Raw genomic sequence first — 16712 nt, 5'->3', positions numbered from 1 at the left:
TTACAACAGCTATTCAATTTGGTCAGAGAATCTTGCAGACTTGTAGCGGATTTATTTAGAAGTATAACATCATCTGCATAAAGCATAGAGCTGACATTAACATCTCCAATTTTGATATCAGGTTTAATACCACATTCCTTCATAATGTGATCCATATAGATAATGAATAACAGAGGGGATAATGTACATCCTTGTCTCACACCAGATTTAACATTAAACCATCTTCCTGTACTTCCTTCAATTCTAACTGCTGACTCACAACTCAAATAAAGACTAAGTATTGCTTGATATAATGCCCCATTGACACCATATAACTGCAGCGTATTGAATAGCTTCTCTCTTGGCACCTTGTCATATGCCTTTTCCAAATCGACAAAACTTAAATACAGATCTTTGTTATATTCCCATGCTTTCTCGACTATTTGTCGTAAAGTGAAGATCTGATCCTGACAACCTCTATTTGGCCTGAATCCAGCTTGTTCTTCACCAAGCTTTTCTTCCACAATTCTTCTCAACCGTTTCTCAAGTATACTTGCATAGATCTTGCCAGGAACACTCAGTAGGGAAATACCTCTGTAATTCTCACATTCAGTTTTATTTCCCTTTTTATATATGGGAACTATGAGAGCTCTACTCCAATCATCGGGAATTCGTCCGTCTGTCCAGGCTTTCTGAACTATGCAGTGCAGCCACTGTAAGACTCTTATACCACCATACTTCAGCATTTCTGGTCGAATATCATCTACTCCTGCTGCCTTTCCACATTTCAAGCCTTTGACGGCTTTTTCTACTTCAAGTATGGATATGTATTCCTGACTGCATGCCTGGTCAGTGTTTTTTATCACTATGCTGTCATCACTGTTTGTTTCATTTAGCAGTTTTTCAAAGTAATTACTCCATACTTCAAGGATATCTTTTTCTCCTGTTTTCATTTCACCTTTATCATCTCTAATTCCTTTTACAGCACTCTTTCCTCCATTCCTAAGCTTCTTCAACAACCTCCAGAATATTTTGCCACCTTCTTGATATTTATTTTCTATATTCTTGCCAAAGTCCTCCCATGACTTTTGTTTAGCTAGTTTTACACACTGTTTAGCTTTCTTACATTTGTCTCTGTATTCTGTAAGAGACAAAGCTGACTTATTTGCCAGGAACTTTTGATATGCTTTCTTCTTTTCCTTCACTGCCTCTTTAACTTCCTGTGTCCACCAGGGAGTTCTGATTTTTTTATCCTTGCACACAACCTCACCACATGCCTCTCTGGCAGAATCAATCAATGTTTCCTTCAGAGTTTGCCACTGAATCTCCAAGGTTTGATTCCTGTTCTCAAACTCTTTCATTTTCTCCATGCATCAAGGATATCTTTATCTCCAGTTTTCATATCACCTTTATCATCTCTGATTACTTTTACGTTTCAATAGCCTACCAGCACATTTTACCACCTTCCTGATATTTATTGTCAATGTTCTTACCAAAGTCTTTCCATAACGTTTGCACTTTTTATTTAGCTGGTTTTACACAGAGGTTTGCTTTTTTTTTTTTTTTTTTTTTAAAGATTTTTGTCTATATTCTCTCAGAACATACGTTGACTCAGGAACTTTTGCTAAACTTATTATTCTGTGCTGGATTTTTCCATCCTGATTTCTCCATCCTTGCAGAACACATGCCTCTTCGGTTGAATCGATCAATGTTTTCTTTGGGGGTCTACCAATAATTCACTTCTGAAAGTTGCTGAGATTTTTTCCATTCCACATTTGTTTTTTTTTTTTTTGAAATTTTTTTCACTTGGTTAGACTATAATAAATTTAGTTTAATCCTTTATCCAAGTGTAAGCAAACAAAGTTTGCACCTGAAGTATCTTCAGGACTGAGGCAACTCATGGTAAAGGTCGACCAAGCTCTCATCACTCCTTGTCTTAGTATCTCCCATAATGCAAAACACATCTCCTTCCCTTAATGTATAGCATTAAGGGAAGGGCCACTACCCAGACCAGTTTCAACCTTTATTGAGGTCTCGTCAGTGGGAGCCAGACCCAGAGGTGGTGATACTAAACTTATTATTCTGTGCTGGATTTTTCCATCCTGATTTCTCCATCCTTGCAGAACACATGCCTCTTCGGTTGAATGGAGAAGTCATATTTACCTACACGAGTTGCCAAAAGGTGTCTCACCTTATTATTAAATTAGTCTGGATTTAGAGAAAGATGTTGAAAGTTTTTTTTCACTCAGTTAGATTGCATTTACCACGAGTTGCCTCAGTCCTGAAGATACTTCAGGTGAAAACTTTTGTTTGCTTACACTTGGATAAAGGATTAAACTAAATTTATTATAATAACATTCCACATTTCTCTTTTCAATAAGTTTTTCAATTTTATCCTGCTCAAAACAAAATAGTGATTACTTCCTACTTTAAATCTGTAGTATACTTTTGTTCTGGACCTGCATGAAAATATCACTATTAACAATAACACGACAAGATTTTTCTTATTTCTTGTGCCTTCTGACCATATGAATATGAAAATTGCTAATTTGTGCAAATGAAGATGTGCACAAATTAGCAATAACCAGATCATGTATGGATGAGAAATCCAGCAAGCATACTTATCATTATTTTTAACTCTGCTCTTTTTTTTTTCTCTTCAAATTTCATCAAAACATGTCTATGTATCTAGTAATCTATCAGCTGTCTTCTTTAATGCCTAGCCCCATGTGTGTGTGTGCAAATTATCTGCATTTGAATTTCTAAATTTCTAGTCAAACTGAAGATGTTACAAGAAATGGTAAAGATTTGTATTTGACATTCTTCACTTTAAAAAAAAAAACTGTTCTCATCACGTGATGTTATTAAGGCACTGTATACAATAAAAGGAAACATTATTCCATTATTCCAAGAAAATTGTACAATATAATAGAATATAATAAACTGAAAGCACTTACACTGCAACAGCTAAAAGAGAAAGGGCTGGATTTGGACACCAAGACAAACCTTTTATTATATTCTCAAACTGAATGGTTCTTTTGCAACGACCTGTGCGAACTTCCCAAATTTTAACTGTATGATCATCACTACCTAATAATATTAAAGGAAAAATATAAGTAAAATACCCACCTATATATACATATTACAATAAAAATCCTGAACAGTTAAAGTGAAATGATTAAAATAATAAAACTTTCATTATGGAAAAATGGGTAGAATAAGCAATTTTTTTTTAAGTTTCTGAATTTCAGACCTATAACATTTTAATTTTACAAAAAGGCACACAAATTACTGTGTATTTCTTTATGAAATTGAGAAATTAGACAAACAAATTACTGACGTATTATGTATTGTACAATGCAAACAGTTACTAAAATACCTTTCAGCAGTATTATATCTGACACATTTCAACAGATGTATATTAACTGTTTTCACATCTTTATATTAATTAGCATTCACAATATTTTTTTTTTTTAAATGCCATCAATGAGAGGTCAGGAATCTATTGTACATTTGATACCACTGCTGAGTAAAAAAAGGTTAGATAATCCAATTCCAATATGCTGCTGTTCAAGTCTCCTCCAATAAGAAAGGCAGTGATTGTGGCAGATTTTCATTATGCAAGAAAAAACTCCTGGTGTGCTTAAGGGTCAAAGCTGTATAACTGAAAAGAGACCTCCACATAGCTGTTCAAGTCTCCTCCAATAAGAAAGGTAGTGATGGTGGCGGATTTTCATTACGCAAGAAAAAACTCCCAGTGTGCTTAAGGGTCAAAGATGTATAACTGAGAGGAGACCTCCACATGACCTTTAAAGGAATGCGGAGAACCGACCATTGCTTCTGACCTAATGTCCAATCCTCACTTCGTGGTGCATCCTGTTGGGTATTTACCTGGATACTGAACGAACAAAGATGGGCTGGCAATTTGGGATTTAGCCAACCAAATTGTATTCTTATTGGTTAAACCAAAATACAAAATGATGGTATAACATGACAAAATTTCATGGCAAGTGGGGCATCGCCCAGTTAAACAAGCCCCACCCCCACCGTTGTTTCTGCCAGGGAACCAGGGCAAACAGCAAAAAGTCAGTTACTGAACAAATCTGAAAACAAACCCCAACTCAATATCACCAGAAGTGAAGATCGGTACTATCAACATAAGAAGCCTGAATGGCAAAGAAATGGAGCTAGCTGAGGAATTAGATAAGTACCAGATCGACATTATTATAGGGGTGACTGAAACAAAAAAGACAAAAACTGGTGAGATCTTTCTGAGCAATAAATACAAAATGTTATATTCAGGCAATGACAACCAAGGAAAAGAAGGAGTAGCCATAGTATTCAACATTAAATATGAGGCTAATCTTCTTGAATGGCAGACAGTCAAGTAGAGTGATATGGGCAAATATTAGAATGAGGAACTGGACATTGAGTCTTATTTGTGCCTATGGTCTCACAGAAGGCTCTACTAAGGTAGAAATGGAGGAATTTTTTGAGGCTCTAGAGAAAGCTACTAACACAATGAAAAAGGAAAAGTTGGTCCTTGTTGGGGATCTAAATAGCAGAGTAGGAAATGATTGTGAGACATAAAAAAATATTTTGGGAAAATTCGGAGAAAAGAGCAAAGCTAATAATAATGGCAAATATCGGTTGGATTTCTGCTCAGGACATGGACTGGTTATTACTAACACCACGTTCCAACATAAAAATGTGCACAAATTCACATGGAGAGAAGAGGCAAGGAATAAGAAAAGCCTCAATGACTATGTTATTGTTGATAGTGATGTTTTCTCCCAGGTGCAGGACACCAGAGTGTACAGAGGATTTGAAATTGGAAGTGATCACTTTTAGTCTTGAGCAGGAAAAATTGAATTTCATATTAAAAAGAATAACATGTAAGAAAGTTTTAAAGCGAATAAAAGTTGAGCAGCTCTCAGATGTGAACTGTAGACTAAAATACACAAAGATTATTGAAGAAAAAATGAAAGAGTTTGAGAACAGGAATCAAACCTTGGAAATACAGTGGCAAACTCTGAAGAAAATACGTCATTTTGGCCTACTTGATTGGCCTCCGTAACTATTTTCATGACCTCTCCATCTTACAGGTCCTATTCATGTCGCTGTTCCCACGATTCACTCTTAATTGCGTTGTCATTCAGGATGGAGATAATTCAAGTTAACCGAATTAAATATTACCTATACAATGATGTCTTATATATTTCTATCAACCCCCAATCGATCCCTAACAATGTTATATCGACCCCTTGGGGTCGATATCAACCACTGAGTTAGAGAAAGCAGTATAGTAAAAAAACATGTATGCACAGTGAAAAAAAAAAATTTAATAAATATTCAAAAACAACAATGCAAATGTATTATGAATTATATCCTTTTGCTTGTGGTCACTAGAGTGCCAGTCAAATATTATACTATTAGGATCTGATATATACGTGTGTGTATTAAAAATAATAATAAATAAATAAACAATAATTAAATAACAGTTATTTTTAACAATTTCCCAAACTTCTGGTATACACAGTCCATCAATGATGATTGAGCTTATGATGGTGAAGGAACTCAGCACTATTTCTGAATATATGTTTAAATTTCTGGTTGCTTCTTGTAGTAATTTAATTTCACATTCAGCAATGCCAGATTTGTCCAAAATAAACACACTGCCATTATAAACAATATGATTCCACGTAACAATAACAGCTGCACTTTCCTTTGGAGAAGGTAACGAAGAGCTGAGCTGATAGATAGGCTTAAAATGGTTGCAAGAAGAAATTTCTTTTGGACAGAAGCAACACGTGTTCAGTCGCAGCTCTAATATATAGAGACAATATCATATGAGTCATCAACTCTCATGGAATTAGGAGAAAAACAACTGACAGTTTTTTGAATGATTTTTTGGGTTGTAAGCATCGAGAGGTTTGCAGTAGATGAAAGTTGATAGAGAGCCAAACGTTTCTCTTTTTAAAAGGACATAAATAATAAAATTTCATTTGATTCTATTTCTATAATGAATTTAAGGATGTAAATTGTTTATTTAATGTGTAGTAAATTAAGGTGTGTTTTCCAGAAGGGAGAATTAGCAGGATAATTGATTCTCTAGATAACAGAAACAGAAGAGCTGCTGGTGGTGGTTGTAGGAACAAATAACTCAGCTGGACATAAAGAGCATGCAAGAATGAATATCAGGAGGTTATTGAGGAGAGTGGAAATAATAGTGTGTTTGAAACAGTAGCCAGTGTGTTGCCTAGGTATGATAATAGTGAGTTGAGAGGGAAAGAAGGGATCATTAATGGTATGTGGCAGAGCTGTGTGAGGAGAAAGGAGTGGAGTTTGTGAGCGTATGGGAGGCATTAGAGGAAAGGATGGGAATGCCAAAAGTGACAGATTGCATTTGAATGGATTTGGTGTGAGTCAGTTAGAGAGACTATTGCTGCAAGGAGGAACAATGAATAATGTGAGTAAGAGAGCAGAGGAAGTAAGAGGTGAAGAAAAAGGAACTGGTGAGACTGAAATGATTGTAAATGAGAATAGTAGTAATGTGAGTGATAATAATAGAACAAGAATATAAGATGGACAGGGAGGACACAGCATAAGAAGGATGGATGTTGGAAGTATAGGTAACCCTTGTATAACGCAGTCTAAAATTGTACTAATCCTTGTTGAATGCAATACTTATACAACATGGTCTACAAATTGTAGTAATCCTTTATCTTTTCATATGTGTTTTACAACGCAACTTAAAAATCAAATTTTATCTTCGTTAAATTTGTGTCTGCCTGTATCCATAATGTAATTATAAGTAGCGAATTAATATTAGGAGAAATACCCTTTAGCACGCATGTTGTTTACTGTATAAAACGTTTATTGTTGAAAATTGTCCTCGTTTCTGCCAGGAAAGTGCATTAAAAATCATAAGTGTGTTCATCTCAAGCTGAGCACTTTATTTTCTGGTGAGTTACATACAATATGTAATGCTTGCTTTTTTGTGTAAAAAATTATTTTTATAGTAATGGCCACAAACTGCAACATAAGGGGAAAACCAACAATGAAATCGAAATTAATTTCTCTCAAAGAAAAATATTCAAAATCTTGGATCGGTTGAAAAATTGAGAAAAACCAGGAGTTTTTTCAGGGACTTTGAATTTAAACGAATCAACAATTCGAACAATCAAACAAAATGAACATAAAATCCGAGAAAGTGTTTATTGCTGGGTCAATGATAAGTGCAAAGAGCGTTGCTCGTGTACGCGATATTCTAATGGAAATGGATGGAAATCTTATTAAACAAAAAACTATCAAAGTTTATAAACATTTATAGTGCAGATCAGGTGTTCAATGCAGATGAATCCGGGTTATATTGGAAAAAAGTGCAAAAATGCACCTATATTTCGAAAAATGAAAGATCAGCTCCTGGATTCAAAGTTTCCAAAGATAGAATTACTCTACTGTTTTATAGTAATGCATCAGGTGATTACATGACAAAACCAGTGTTTATTAACCAATTCTCAAATTCTCGTGCTATGAAAGATTAATATATGCATTATTTTATTTTGCCTAAAACATTTATGCATTATGTGCAATGAAGTTTAAGTATCATTTGTAATTTTTATACTATGTATTTGTTTCATAGTTTATATGTTTTCTTAACTTACATGAATTACCTGAATTAAATAAAAATTTTTTTTGTTGGATATGTCATTGTTGTTTATATAATTAAAAAGATTTTGGAACATAACCCTACTTTTTCTATGCAATCTGAGACTCACATAACGCAATTTATATAACGCGGCATTTCTGCGGAACCTAACATCCGCATTATATGAGGGTTACCTGTAATAGTGAATGTGAGTATGAGGATGATCAGTATGGGAATGGGATGGCCTGGGATGTACGCAGTGTTGCTGAGTCTGAAAAGAGTAAGTGATGATATACATAGAATACATACACTCAGTTAGCTATGCATTAGGAACACCCACCAAATAACATGTTGGTCAACCTCTCTGTGCAATCATGGCTCACAGATGTCTAGGAACAATTTCCACAAGGTGTTGAACATTCTCGATGCATAATTTGACCCATGTCTGCTGAAGCAACTCCATCAGTTCATGCTCATTCCACTCTCATACCCCTTTCTAGCATATCCCATACATGTCCAACTGGGTTAATCAGGATAGTTTGGGGACCAAGGTAATGTGATGAATTTGTTGTCGTGTTCCTCCAACCACTCAGTAGTTATACAAGCCCAACGACAAGGTGCATTGTCATCGGGCTTGTATAACAAAATAAACCTCCCTAGACCATAACACCACCTCTGGCCTGTTGAGCCACAACTGTGCAACAAGGGACTTCATGGTGTTTATGCCAAATGCGAACCCATCCATCAACATGGTGCATCAGGAAATGGGACTCATCACTCCAGACGACCTTCTTCCATCTATCAAGGGTTCATTGCCGACATTCCTTGGCCCATGCAAGGTGTTTCCAATGCCTGGCTGTCTTCATGGTTACCATTGTTGGTCTCTGTCTATGGAACCCTAGACAAAGCAAGATATGGTGCATGTGGAAATGGGGGAAACTGCCCCCGTTTAAATTTGAACAACTTCCAGGATTTTATGTTGTGCCCCGAGCTCAGTTTCTGAGAATCAGATATTGTAATGGTGTGTGAACGGTGTGGCTGTTGCATGTTGTTGCTGAGATACCAGTCATGACCCCCCCCCCCCCTGGTGTGTGAACGGTGTGACTGTTGCATGTTGTTGTTGCTGAGATACCAGTCATGACCCCCGACACTCACCTCTAGGATCAGCCATGCATGGCTGGACAATATGAACTGTTCTGGTGGATGTCTGTTCATGGTTAATCCAATCCTGGTACACCCTTGTTACAGCAGAACAGGGACAACCAATAAGTGCAACTGTTTCTGAAATACTGGCACCTGCCCTCCGAGCCCCAACTATCTACCTGTGGTCAAACTGGCTTACATTGCCATGTTTCCCCATTTTTATAGTAGTTGCACATGATTTGATATCACATGGTACTTCATTATAGTACCAAATATGTAAATCGGGGGGGGGGGGGTCCTAATGCAAAGCTAAATCAGGGTATAACTAATTCAGAAATATAAATATATCAAACAGAAAAATAGCAAACCTGAAGCTATGAATTCTCCAACAGGTTCAGTAGTAACACATCTTATAATGTCACTGTGTCCCTCATAAACCTAGTAGTTTCAAAAAAATATCCTATTACATTCATGAAAAAACAGTTTCCTTTAGGTATCATCAAAATTAAAAACAATCCAAATCAAGAAAACATAGGAATACAATTTTTTTAAATTATTTTAACACTTAGTAAAGACAAATATCTATAAGGAATATACATTTCAGGCTAGTGAAGAAACATCACAAAAATTTATACTTATTCTATATTAAAATTACGGTAATCCCCTAATTATCTGACCACAATGCGAAATCAATTTGATGACTGGATAATTGAGGATGTTGAAAGTTTATTTTTCACTTGGTTAGAGTATAATAAATTTAGTTTAATCCTTTATCCAAGTGTGAGCAAACAAAGTTTGCACCTGAAAGTATCTTCAGGACTGGGGTAAGGTGGTACAACACCAGAGCACTCCTTGCAAAGGTGGAGCAAGCTACCAACACTCCTATCTCAGTATCTCCCATAATGCAAAACACAATCCAGACTAGTTTCGACCTTTATTGAGGTCTCTTCAGTAGGAGCCAGGCCCATGTGGAGATACCAGGCAGAAGCATTAGCAGGTCATCTTTACCTATAGGAGTTGCCAAATGGTGTGCCACCCTTTTTTAATAAATTACCCTGGATTTAGAAAAAGATGATGAAAGTTTATTTTTCACTTGGTTAGAGAATAATAAATTTAGTTTAATCCTTTATCCAAGTGTGAGCAAACAAAGTTTGCACCTGAAAGTATCTTCAGGACTGGAGTAAGGTGGTACAACACCAGGGCACTATTTGCAAAGGTGGAGCAAGCTACCAACACTGTTATCTCAGTATCTCCCATAATGCAAAACACATCTCCTTGCGGATATGTCTAATGTTATGCATTAAGGGAAGGATAATTGAGGAGCTGGTTAATAGTATCTTCAATTACATAGCGCTGTACTAGAAGTAAGTTGCTAGACTAACTCATTCAAGAAACAGTTATCTGATGGTTGGATAATTGAGAGTTCGCTGTGGATTTATATAAAATGTGACCTCAGATGTGATAAAACTATCACTTCCCAGAAAAATCAAAATTTTGTGAAAGTAGCAAAGATTCATTAATGTGAAGGAAGGATGTTTATCACTCTAATGACCCAAAGTGCAATGCTTAGATTATTATGTACCATCATGTACTTGAACATTTTTACTCTTTCTGAAAGAATTCCCTGTTGCATGAGATAATACTTCCAAAATTACGCTACACATCTCTCATAAAACACATTAGTTGCCTAAGAACTCAGAATCTTATTTTCATCTTAATAATTTCAATTCACATGATACTGAATAGTCCATATTTTCTTCTTCCTGCCTTTCCATAAACTACATAAAGGACTATATCAGGTCCTAAACTTGTTACATATGTAGTATCCAAAATTATGAACCTAAACATACATTATTAAATTTATTTTAATGATGAATTCAAGCACATTAACTGTTAAGAAACTATATAAAGTAGTACAATTTGGTTTCTATTAAATTTATCTTCTAGCATTCAAAAAGGGGATACTTAAGGGTCAAAACTGAGAGGAGACCTCCACATAGCCTTTAAAGGAATGTGGAGAACCGACCAGGGCTTCTGACATAATATACAATACTCACCTTCTTGTGCTGAATCCTGTTAAGTATCTACCTGGATACTGAACGAATGAGAATGGGCTGGCAATTTGGAATTTAGCCGACCAAATTGTATTCTTATTGGCTTAAACTCAATATTAAATGATGGCACAACATGGTAGAATTTCATGCCAGCTGGGGTGTCGCATGGTTAAACAAGGCCCCCATTGTCTTCGCCAGGGAAACAGGACGAACAGTGAAAAGTCAGCTACTGAAACAAATCCTAAAACACACCCCAACTCAATATCACCAGAACTGAAGATTGGTACTATCAACATAAGAGGCCTGAATGGCAAAGAAATGGAGCTAGCTGAGGAATTAGATAAGTACCAGATCGACATTATAGGGGTGACTGAAACAAAAAAGAGAAAAACTGGTGAGATCTTTCTGAGCAATAAATACAAAATGTTATATTCAGGCAATGAAAATCAAGGAAAAGAAGGAGTAGCAATAGTATTCAACACTAAATACAAGGCTAATCTTCTTGAATGGCAGGCAATTTCAAGTAGAGTGATGTGGCAGATATCAGAATGAGGAACTGGACAATGAGACTTATTTGTGCCTATGGTCCCACAGAAGGTTCTCCTAAGGTAGAAGTGGAGGAATTTTTTGAGCCTTTAGAAAAAGCAACTGACACAATGAAAAATTGGTCCTTGTTGAGGATCTAAATAGCACAGTAGGAAATTATTGTCAGACATACAAAAATATTTTGGGAAAATTTGGAGAAAAGAGTAAAGCAAATAATAATGGCAAATACTTGTTGGATTTCTGCTCAGGACATGTACTGGTTATTACTAACACCACGTTCCAACATAAAAATGTGCACAAATTCACATGGAGAGAAGAGGCAAGGAATAAGAAAAGTCTCAATGACTATATTGTTGATAGTGATGTTTTCTCTCTGGTGCAGGACACTAGAGTGTACACAGGATTTGAAATTGGAAGTGATCACTTTTAGTCTTGAGCAGGAAAAATTGAATTTCATATTAAAAAGAATAACATGTAAGAAAGTTTTAAAGCGAATAAAAGTTGAGCAGCTCTCAGATGTGAACTGTAGACTAAAATACACAAAGATTATTGAAGAAAAAATGAAAGAGTTTGAGAACAGGAATCAAACCTTGGAGATTCAGTGGCAAACTCTGAAGAAAACATTGATTGATTCTGCAAGAGAGGTATGTGGTGAGGTTGTCTGCAAGGATAAAAAAATCACTGGTGGACACAGGAAGTTAAAGAGGCAGTTGAGGAAAAGAAGAAAGCATATCAAAAGTTCCTGGCAAATAAGTCAGCTTGTGCTCTTAGAGAATACAGATACAAATGTAAGAAAGCTAAACACTATGTAAAACTAGCTACACAAAAGTCATGGGGAGACATTGGCAAGAACATAGAAAATAAATATCAAGAAGGTGGCAAAATATTCTGGAGGTTGTTGAAGAAGCTTAGGAATGGAGGAAAGAGTGCTGTAAAAGGAGTTAGAGATGATAAAGGTGAAATGAAAATGGGAGAAAAATATATCCTTGAAGTATGGATAATTACAGTCATACCCCGACTTACGGAAATCCGGAGTTACGCAGTTTCTTATATGTACGTATTCCCGTCCCGCTTCACACTCACCACTAGTCGTATCTTTCAGGTGCCGGTCACATTTGCCAGTGTCGCACATGCTGTGAATAAGCACTGACGTGTTTCACACGGTCTCTATTCATACACGATTTTTATAGTCTACAAACCTTGCAATTGTTTAATGTTCTTTTCTTGATAAAAATTTTATCACGTAAAAAATAATAATGTCATCCAAAAGAAGCAAGTCTGATTCTTCTACAGCTAGCAAGAAAAGAAAAACACTGAGAAACAAAACTCAATATTATTAAGGATTTTGAAGGCGGAATGAAAATTTGTGAGATAGCAAAGAAGTTCGATCTACAGGAATTCATAAAAGAAAGGTTTACAGATTTTGGAAGACATAGATTCTAACAACCACAAGGCAAGGAATAAAAAAATTATTAGCTTGCTGTGAAGAAATTTTGCGTGACAAGAAAAAGACATTATGCCATCAGACAAATCTATTAGATTTTATGAAACCATCGACATCGAAATAACTTTTTTTTTTATGTACAAAAAACTACAATTATGATTATATTTCTTAAAAAATCTAGGTGTTTTTGTAAATCTTTGGTCCCAATCGTATGTTTGTATATATAAATTACATGCAAAATTATACTCCGAGTTATGCAAATTCGACTTACGCGCTTTTTGTTGGTCCCACCTACCATGTAACTTCGGAGTTTTACTGTATTTCGAAAAATTGCTAAATGAAACTAGCAGCGATGACAGAACAGTGATAAAAAATACTGACCAGGCATGCAATCAGGAATACATATCCGTGCTTGAAGTAGAAAAAGCCATCAAAAGTCTGAAATGTGGAAAGGCAGCTGGAGCAGATGATATTTGAAAGTATAGAGGTATAAAAGTTTTACAGTGGCTACAATGCATAGTTCAGAGGGCCCGGACAGAAGGACGAATTCCAGATGATTAAAGTAGAGCTCTCATAGTACCCATATATAAAAAGGGAAATAAAACCGATTGTGAGAATTACAGAGGTATTTCTCTACTGAGTGTTCCTGGTAAGATTTATGCCTGTATACTTGAGAAGGATTGTGGAAGAGAAGCTTGGTGAGGAACAAGCTGGATTCAGGCAAAATAGAGGCTGTCAGGATCAGATATTCACTTTACGACAAATAGATGGAAAAGTCATGGAAATATAACAAAGATCTGTAATTAAGTTTTGTAGATCTGTAAAAAAGCATATGACAAGGTACCAAGAGAGAAGCTATTCAAAATGTTCCAGTTGAAAGGTGACAGTGGATCATTATATCAAGCAATACTTAGTCTTCATATGAGTTGTTAGTCAGAAGTGTATTGAAGGAAGTACAGGGAGATGGTTTAATGTTAAATCTGGTGTCAGACAAGGATGTACATTATCACCTGTGTTATTCATTATCTATATGGATTATATTATGAAGGAAAGTGGTATTAAACCTGATATCAAAATTGGAGATGTTAATGTCACTTTATGCGGATGATGTTATACTTCTAAGTAAATCCGCTACAAGTCTGCAAGATTCCCTGACTAAATTGAATAACTATTGTGATAGATATGGTATGAAGGTCAGCAATAAAAAGACAAAGATAATGAAAATCGGCAGAAGCATTGAAAATATCAGCTGCATTGTGAATGGAGAACCTATAGAACAAGTAAAACCTTTCAGCTACTTAGACAAGATTTTGAGTGAAGATGGTAAATTAAATATGGAAATGGAACAGAATCAACAAAGCTGATATGGTAGGAAGTCAACTGAATAAATTTATATGGAATAAATGAGAAATTAGTCAAAACACTAAATTAGCTGTATACAAGACAGTATTCAAACCAATTTTAACTTATGGACCTGAGAGCTGGGTCAGAAGTAAAACACTTGACCAAAGACAAGAGGTTGCAGATAGAGTCCTGAGAAAGATTAGGGACGTGAACAGATGGCATCAATGGCAATATCATATTAAAAATGAGGATATTAAGAAAGAACGTGATATTGTCAGCATCCAGGAATGCATTAGCAGAGCTAATCTCAGGTGGTATGGTCACTTTGAAAAGAATGGGTGAGGAAAGATTAGCCAAACAAATGTTCTCTGCCAGGATGACAGGATAAACGACTCAGAGGGAGACCAAGATATAGGTGGATTGATAGGTAAAAAGTGCCTTAGAATATAGATATATAAATATAAGATCTGACAATGTTGTAGCTTTGACAGGTAACAGATTGATTTGGCAGAAAATTGTACGTAGGAAGTTAGTAATGATGTAAATTTTTCATGTAGTACTATCATATCCTGTACACCCCTTGAGGCTAAATGTCAGGAATTTGATGATGATGATGCGTTCAAAAAGGATCATAAAATTTATTCTATCAATGTATTTCAAAATTAGTGACTCCTAATTCCAAGGTATTGGAAAATTACATCATTGTTTTCATAGAAATTCATTAAATCTTCTTTAATACCTCCACTCCCATGAGTGGTTTATCCATAGTAATTGTTATAAACCACATAATATATACATATTTTGTTTTAAGTTTATTTTGCACTTGGTTTAGACTATAATAAATTTAGTTTAATCCTTTATCCAAGTGTAGGCAAACAAAGTTTGCACCTGAAAATATCTTCAGGACTGAGGCAAGGTGGTACATCTGTTGGCACCTCGTAGCAAAGGTGGACCACGCTCATATCTCTTCTTGTCTTAGTATCTCCCATAATGCAAAGCACATCTCCTTGCGAACATGTATAATGCTATGCATTTAGGGAAGGGCCACTACCAGACCGGTTCGACCTTTATTGAGGTCTCATCAGCAGGAGGCAGACCCAGAAGTGGTGATACCAAGGCAGAAGCAATGGCCATATATACGAGTTGCCAAAGGTTGTACCATCTTATTGTTAAATTACTCTGGATTTAGAGAAAGATGTTGGAAGTTTATTTTGCACTTGGTTAGACTATAATAAATTTAGTTTAATCCTTTATCCAAGTGTAGGCAAACAAAGTTTACACCTGAAAATATACAATTCTTATGCTAGTTCCATTTCTTTTCAGTTGATGCTACTTAGGTTGATAGTACCAATCTTGAGCTCTGCTGATGTTGAGTTGTGATGTGTTCCGGGATTTACATGATTTATTACGTTTTATGTTGTAAACAGTTTTTTTTAGTAATGCTAATTCCATAATTATAATTACTCAAATAAAACTGACAATTAAATTCAAACACTCCTCAACTAAAAATTCTTTCTCCTCTCCCTCTCAGATAGCATATGAGTACTCTGATAAACTTCAGCATTGCCAAAATGCAGTCCTGTGTTTGTTTGTTTTTTTCAACTTTTGATATCTGAATTTCTCTTTTTAGGACTGATTTACATTTCTAGTCTTTAGGCATGTGTACATCACATCCATGGCATCCCACCTTTAAAAAACTTGGTATCCTCTTCTGTTTAAAATGCAGCTTCTCACCTACCAACTCCTGGTGCTATACTGGTCTAAATCTGCCCAATCTTGGAGTTTTATCCTTACAATTGAAATGAAGTCTCTCAGACTCTTCACTTCTGCATTTTTTTTAAAACATCTATTTCTATGGGGACTGGTCTAGCAGGCTAGACAATGCCAGTCCTCCACTTTCTCTAAATGTGTAAAAACAAATGCAGCTACAAGATGACATACCCATATGATGTTCAGATTCAAACTTTGAACAAACTGCTCATCCGTCTCTTTCATTACTGCTTCTGTTCTTTTAAATAGCTGTGGCCATATCATTTTCAACAGAGGATGCACCTTCCTGCCTGTTCAGGAGAAGCATGAACAGATACCTTCTTTGTTCCTGATCATTTGTCCACACATGGCAGTGTTGTGTTATGGATTTTGTAATCATGACATATAAAATATAAAAAGTATAATTAAGTACATCACGCCATCTTATTCCAGAGATGCACAGGATACTACACAGGAAAAGTTGATAGTACTGCAGGGATTAGTAACTTCCTATCAAAAATTTCCTCTAAGTTATTCCATCATCTGTCAGTATTCCAATATTTCAGTCCTCTAAGGCACTTCTAACAGAACCAATCCACTTAAATCTTAGTCTTCCTTTGGGTCTTTTTCCTGTTATATAGCATCAAACAACTGCTTTATTAATGTTTCCTCTTCCATGACCATACCACATTAAGAGTAATTAACTCTGCTCACACATCCTTCAATACTAACAATACCAATTTCATTCTTAATATTTTTTTAAAAATTTTTTAAACATCGTTTTCACCTATCTGCCATCAAG

The 16712-nt window shown here is 35.6% G+C and overlaps 1 protein-coding gene across 1 annotated transcript in view; it reads right to left on the bottom strand.

Moving 5' to 3' along the window:
* LOC150103417 (ribosome biogenesis protein bop1) overlaps nt 1-16712 on the bottom strand; it is a 128496-nt gene that overhangs the window by 29809 nt on the left and 81975 nt on the right. The window contains exons 11-12 of the mRNA XM_090398153.1: nt 9142-9211; nt 2937-3069 (exon numbers count right to left, since the gene is read on the bottom strand). Of these exons, the coding sequence (XP_090254279.1) occupies nt 2937-3069; nt 9142-9211 (203 nt within the window). The remainder of the gene's footprint in view (nt 1-2936; nt 3070-9141; nt 9212-16712) is intronic.

Source organism: Typopeltis vanoorti, chromosome 9, assembly GCF_054136105.1.
Source record: "Typopeltis vanoorti isolate ZY-2024b chromosome 9, IOZ_Tvanoo_1.0, whole genome shotgun sequence".
Classification (NCBI taxonomy): domain Eukaryota; kingdom Metazoa; phylum Arthropoda; class Arachnida; order Uropygi; family Thelyphonidae; genus Typopeltis; species Typopeltis vanoorti.
Note: the sequence above shows the minus strand (reverse complement) of the source record. Positions and strands in the feature narration are given on the sequence as shown.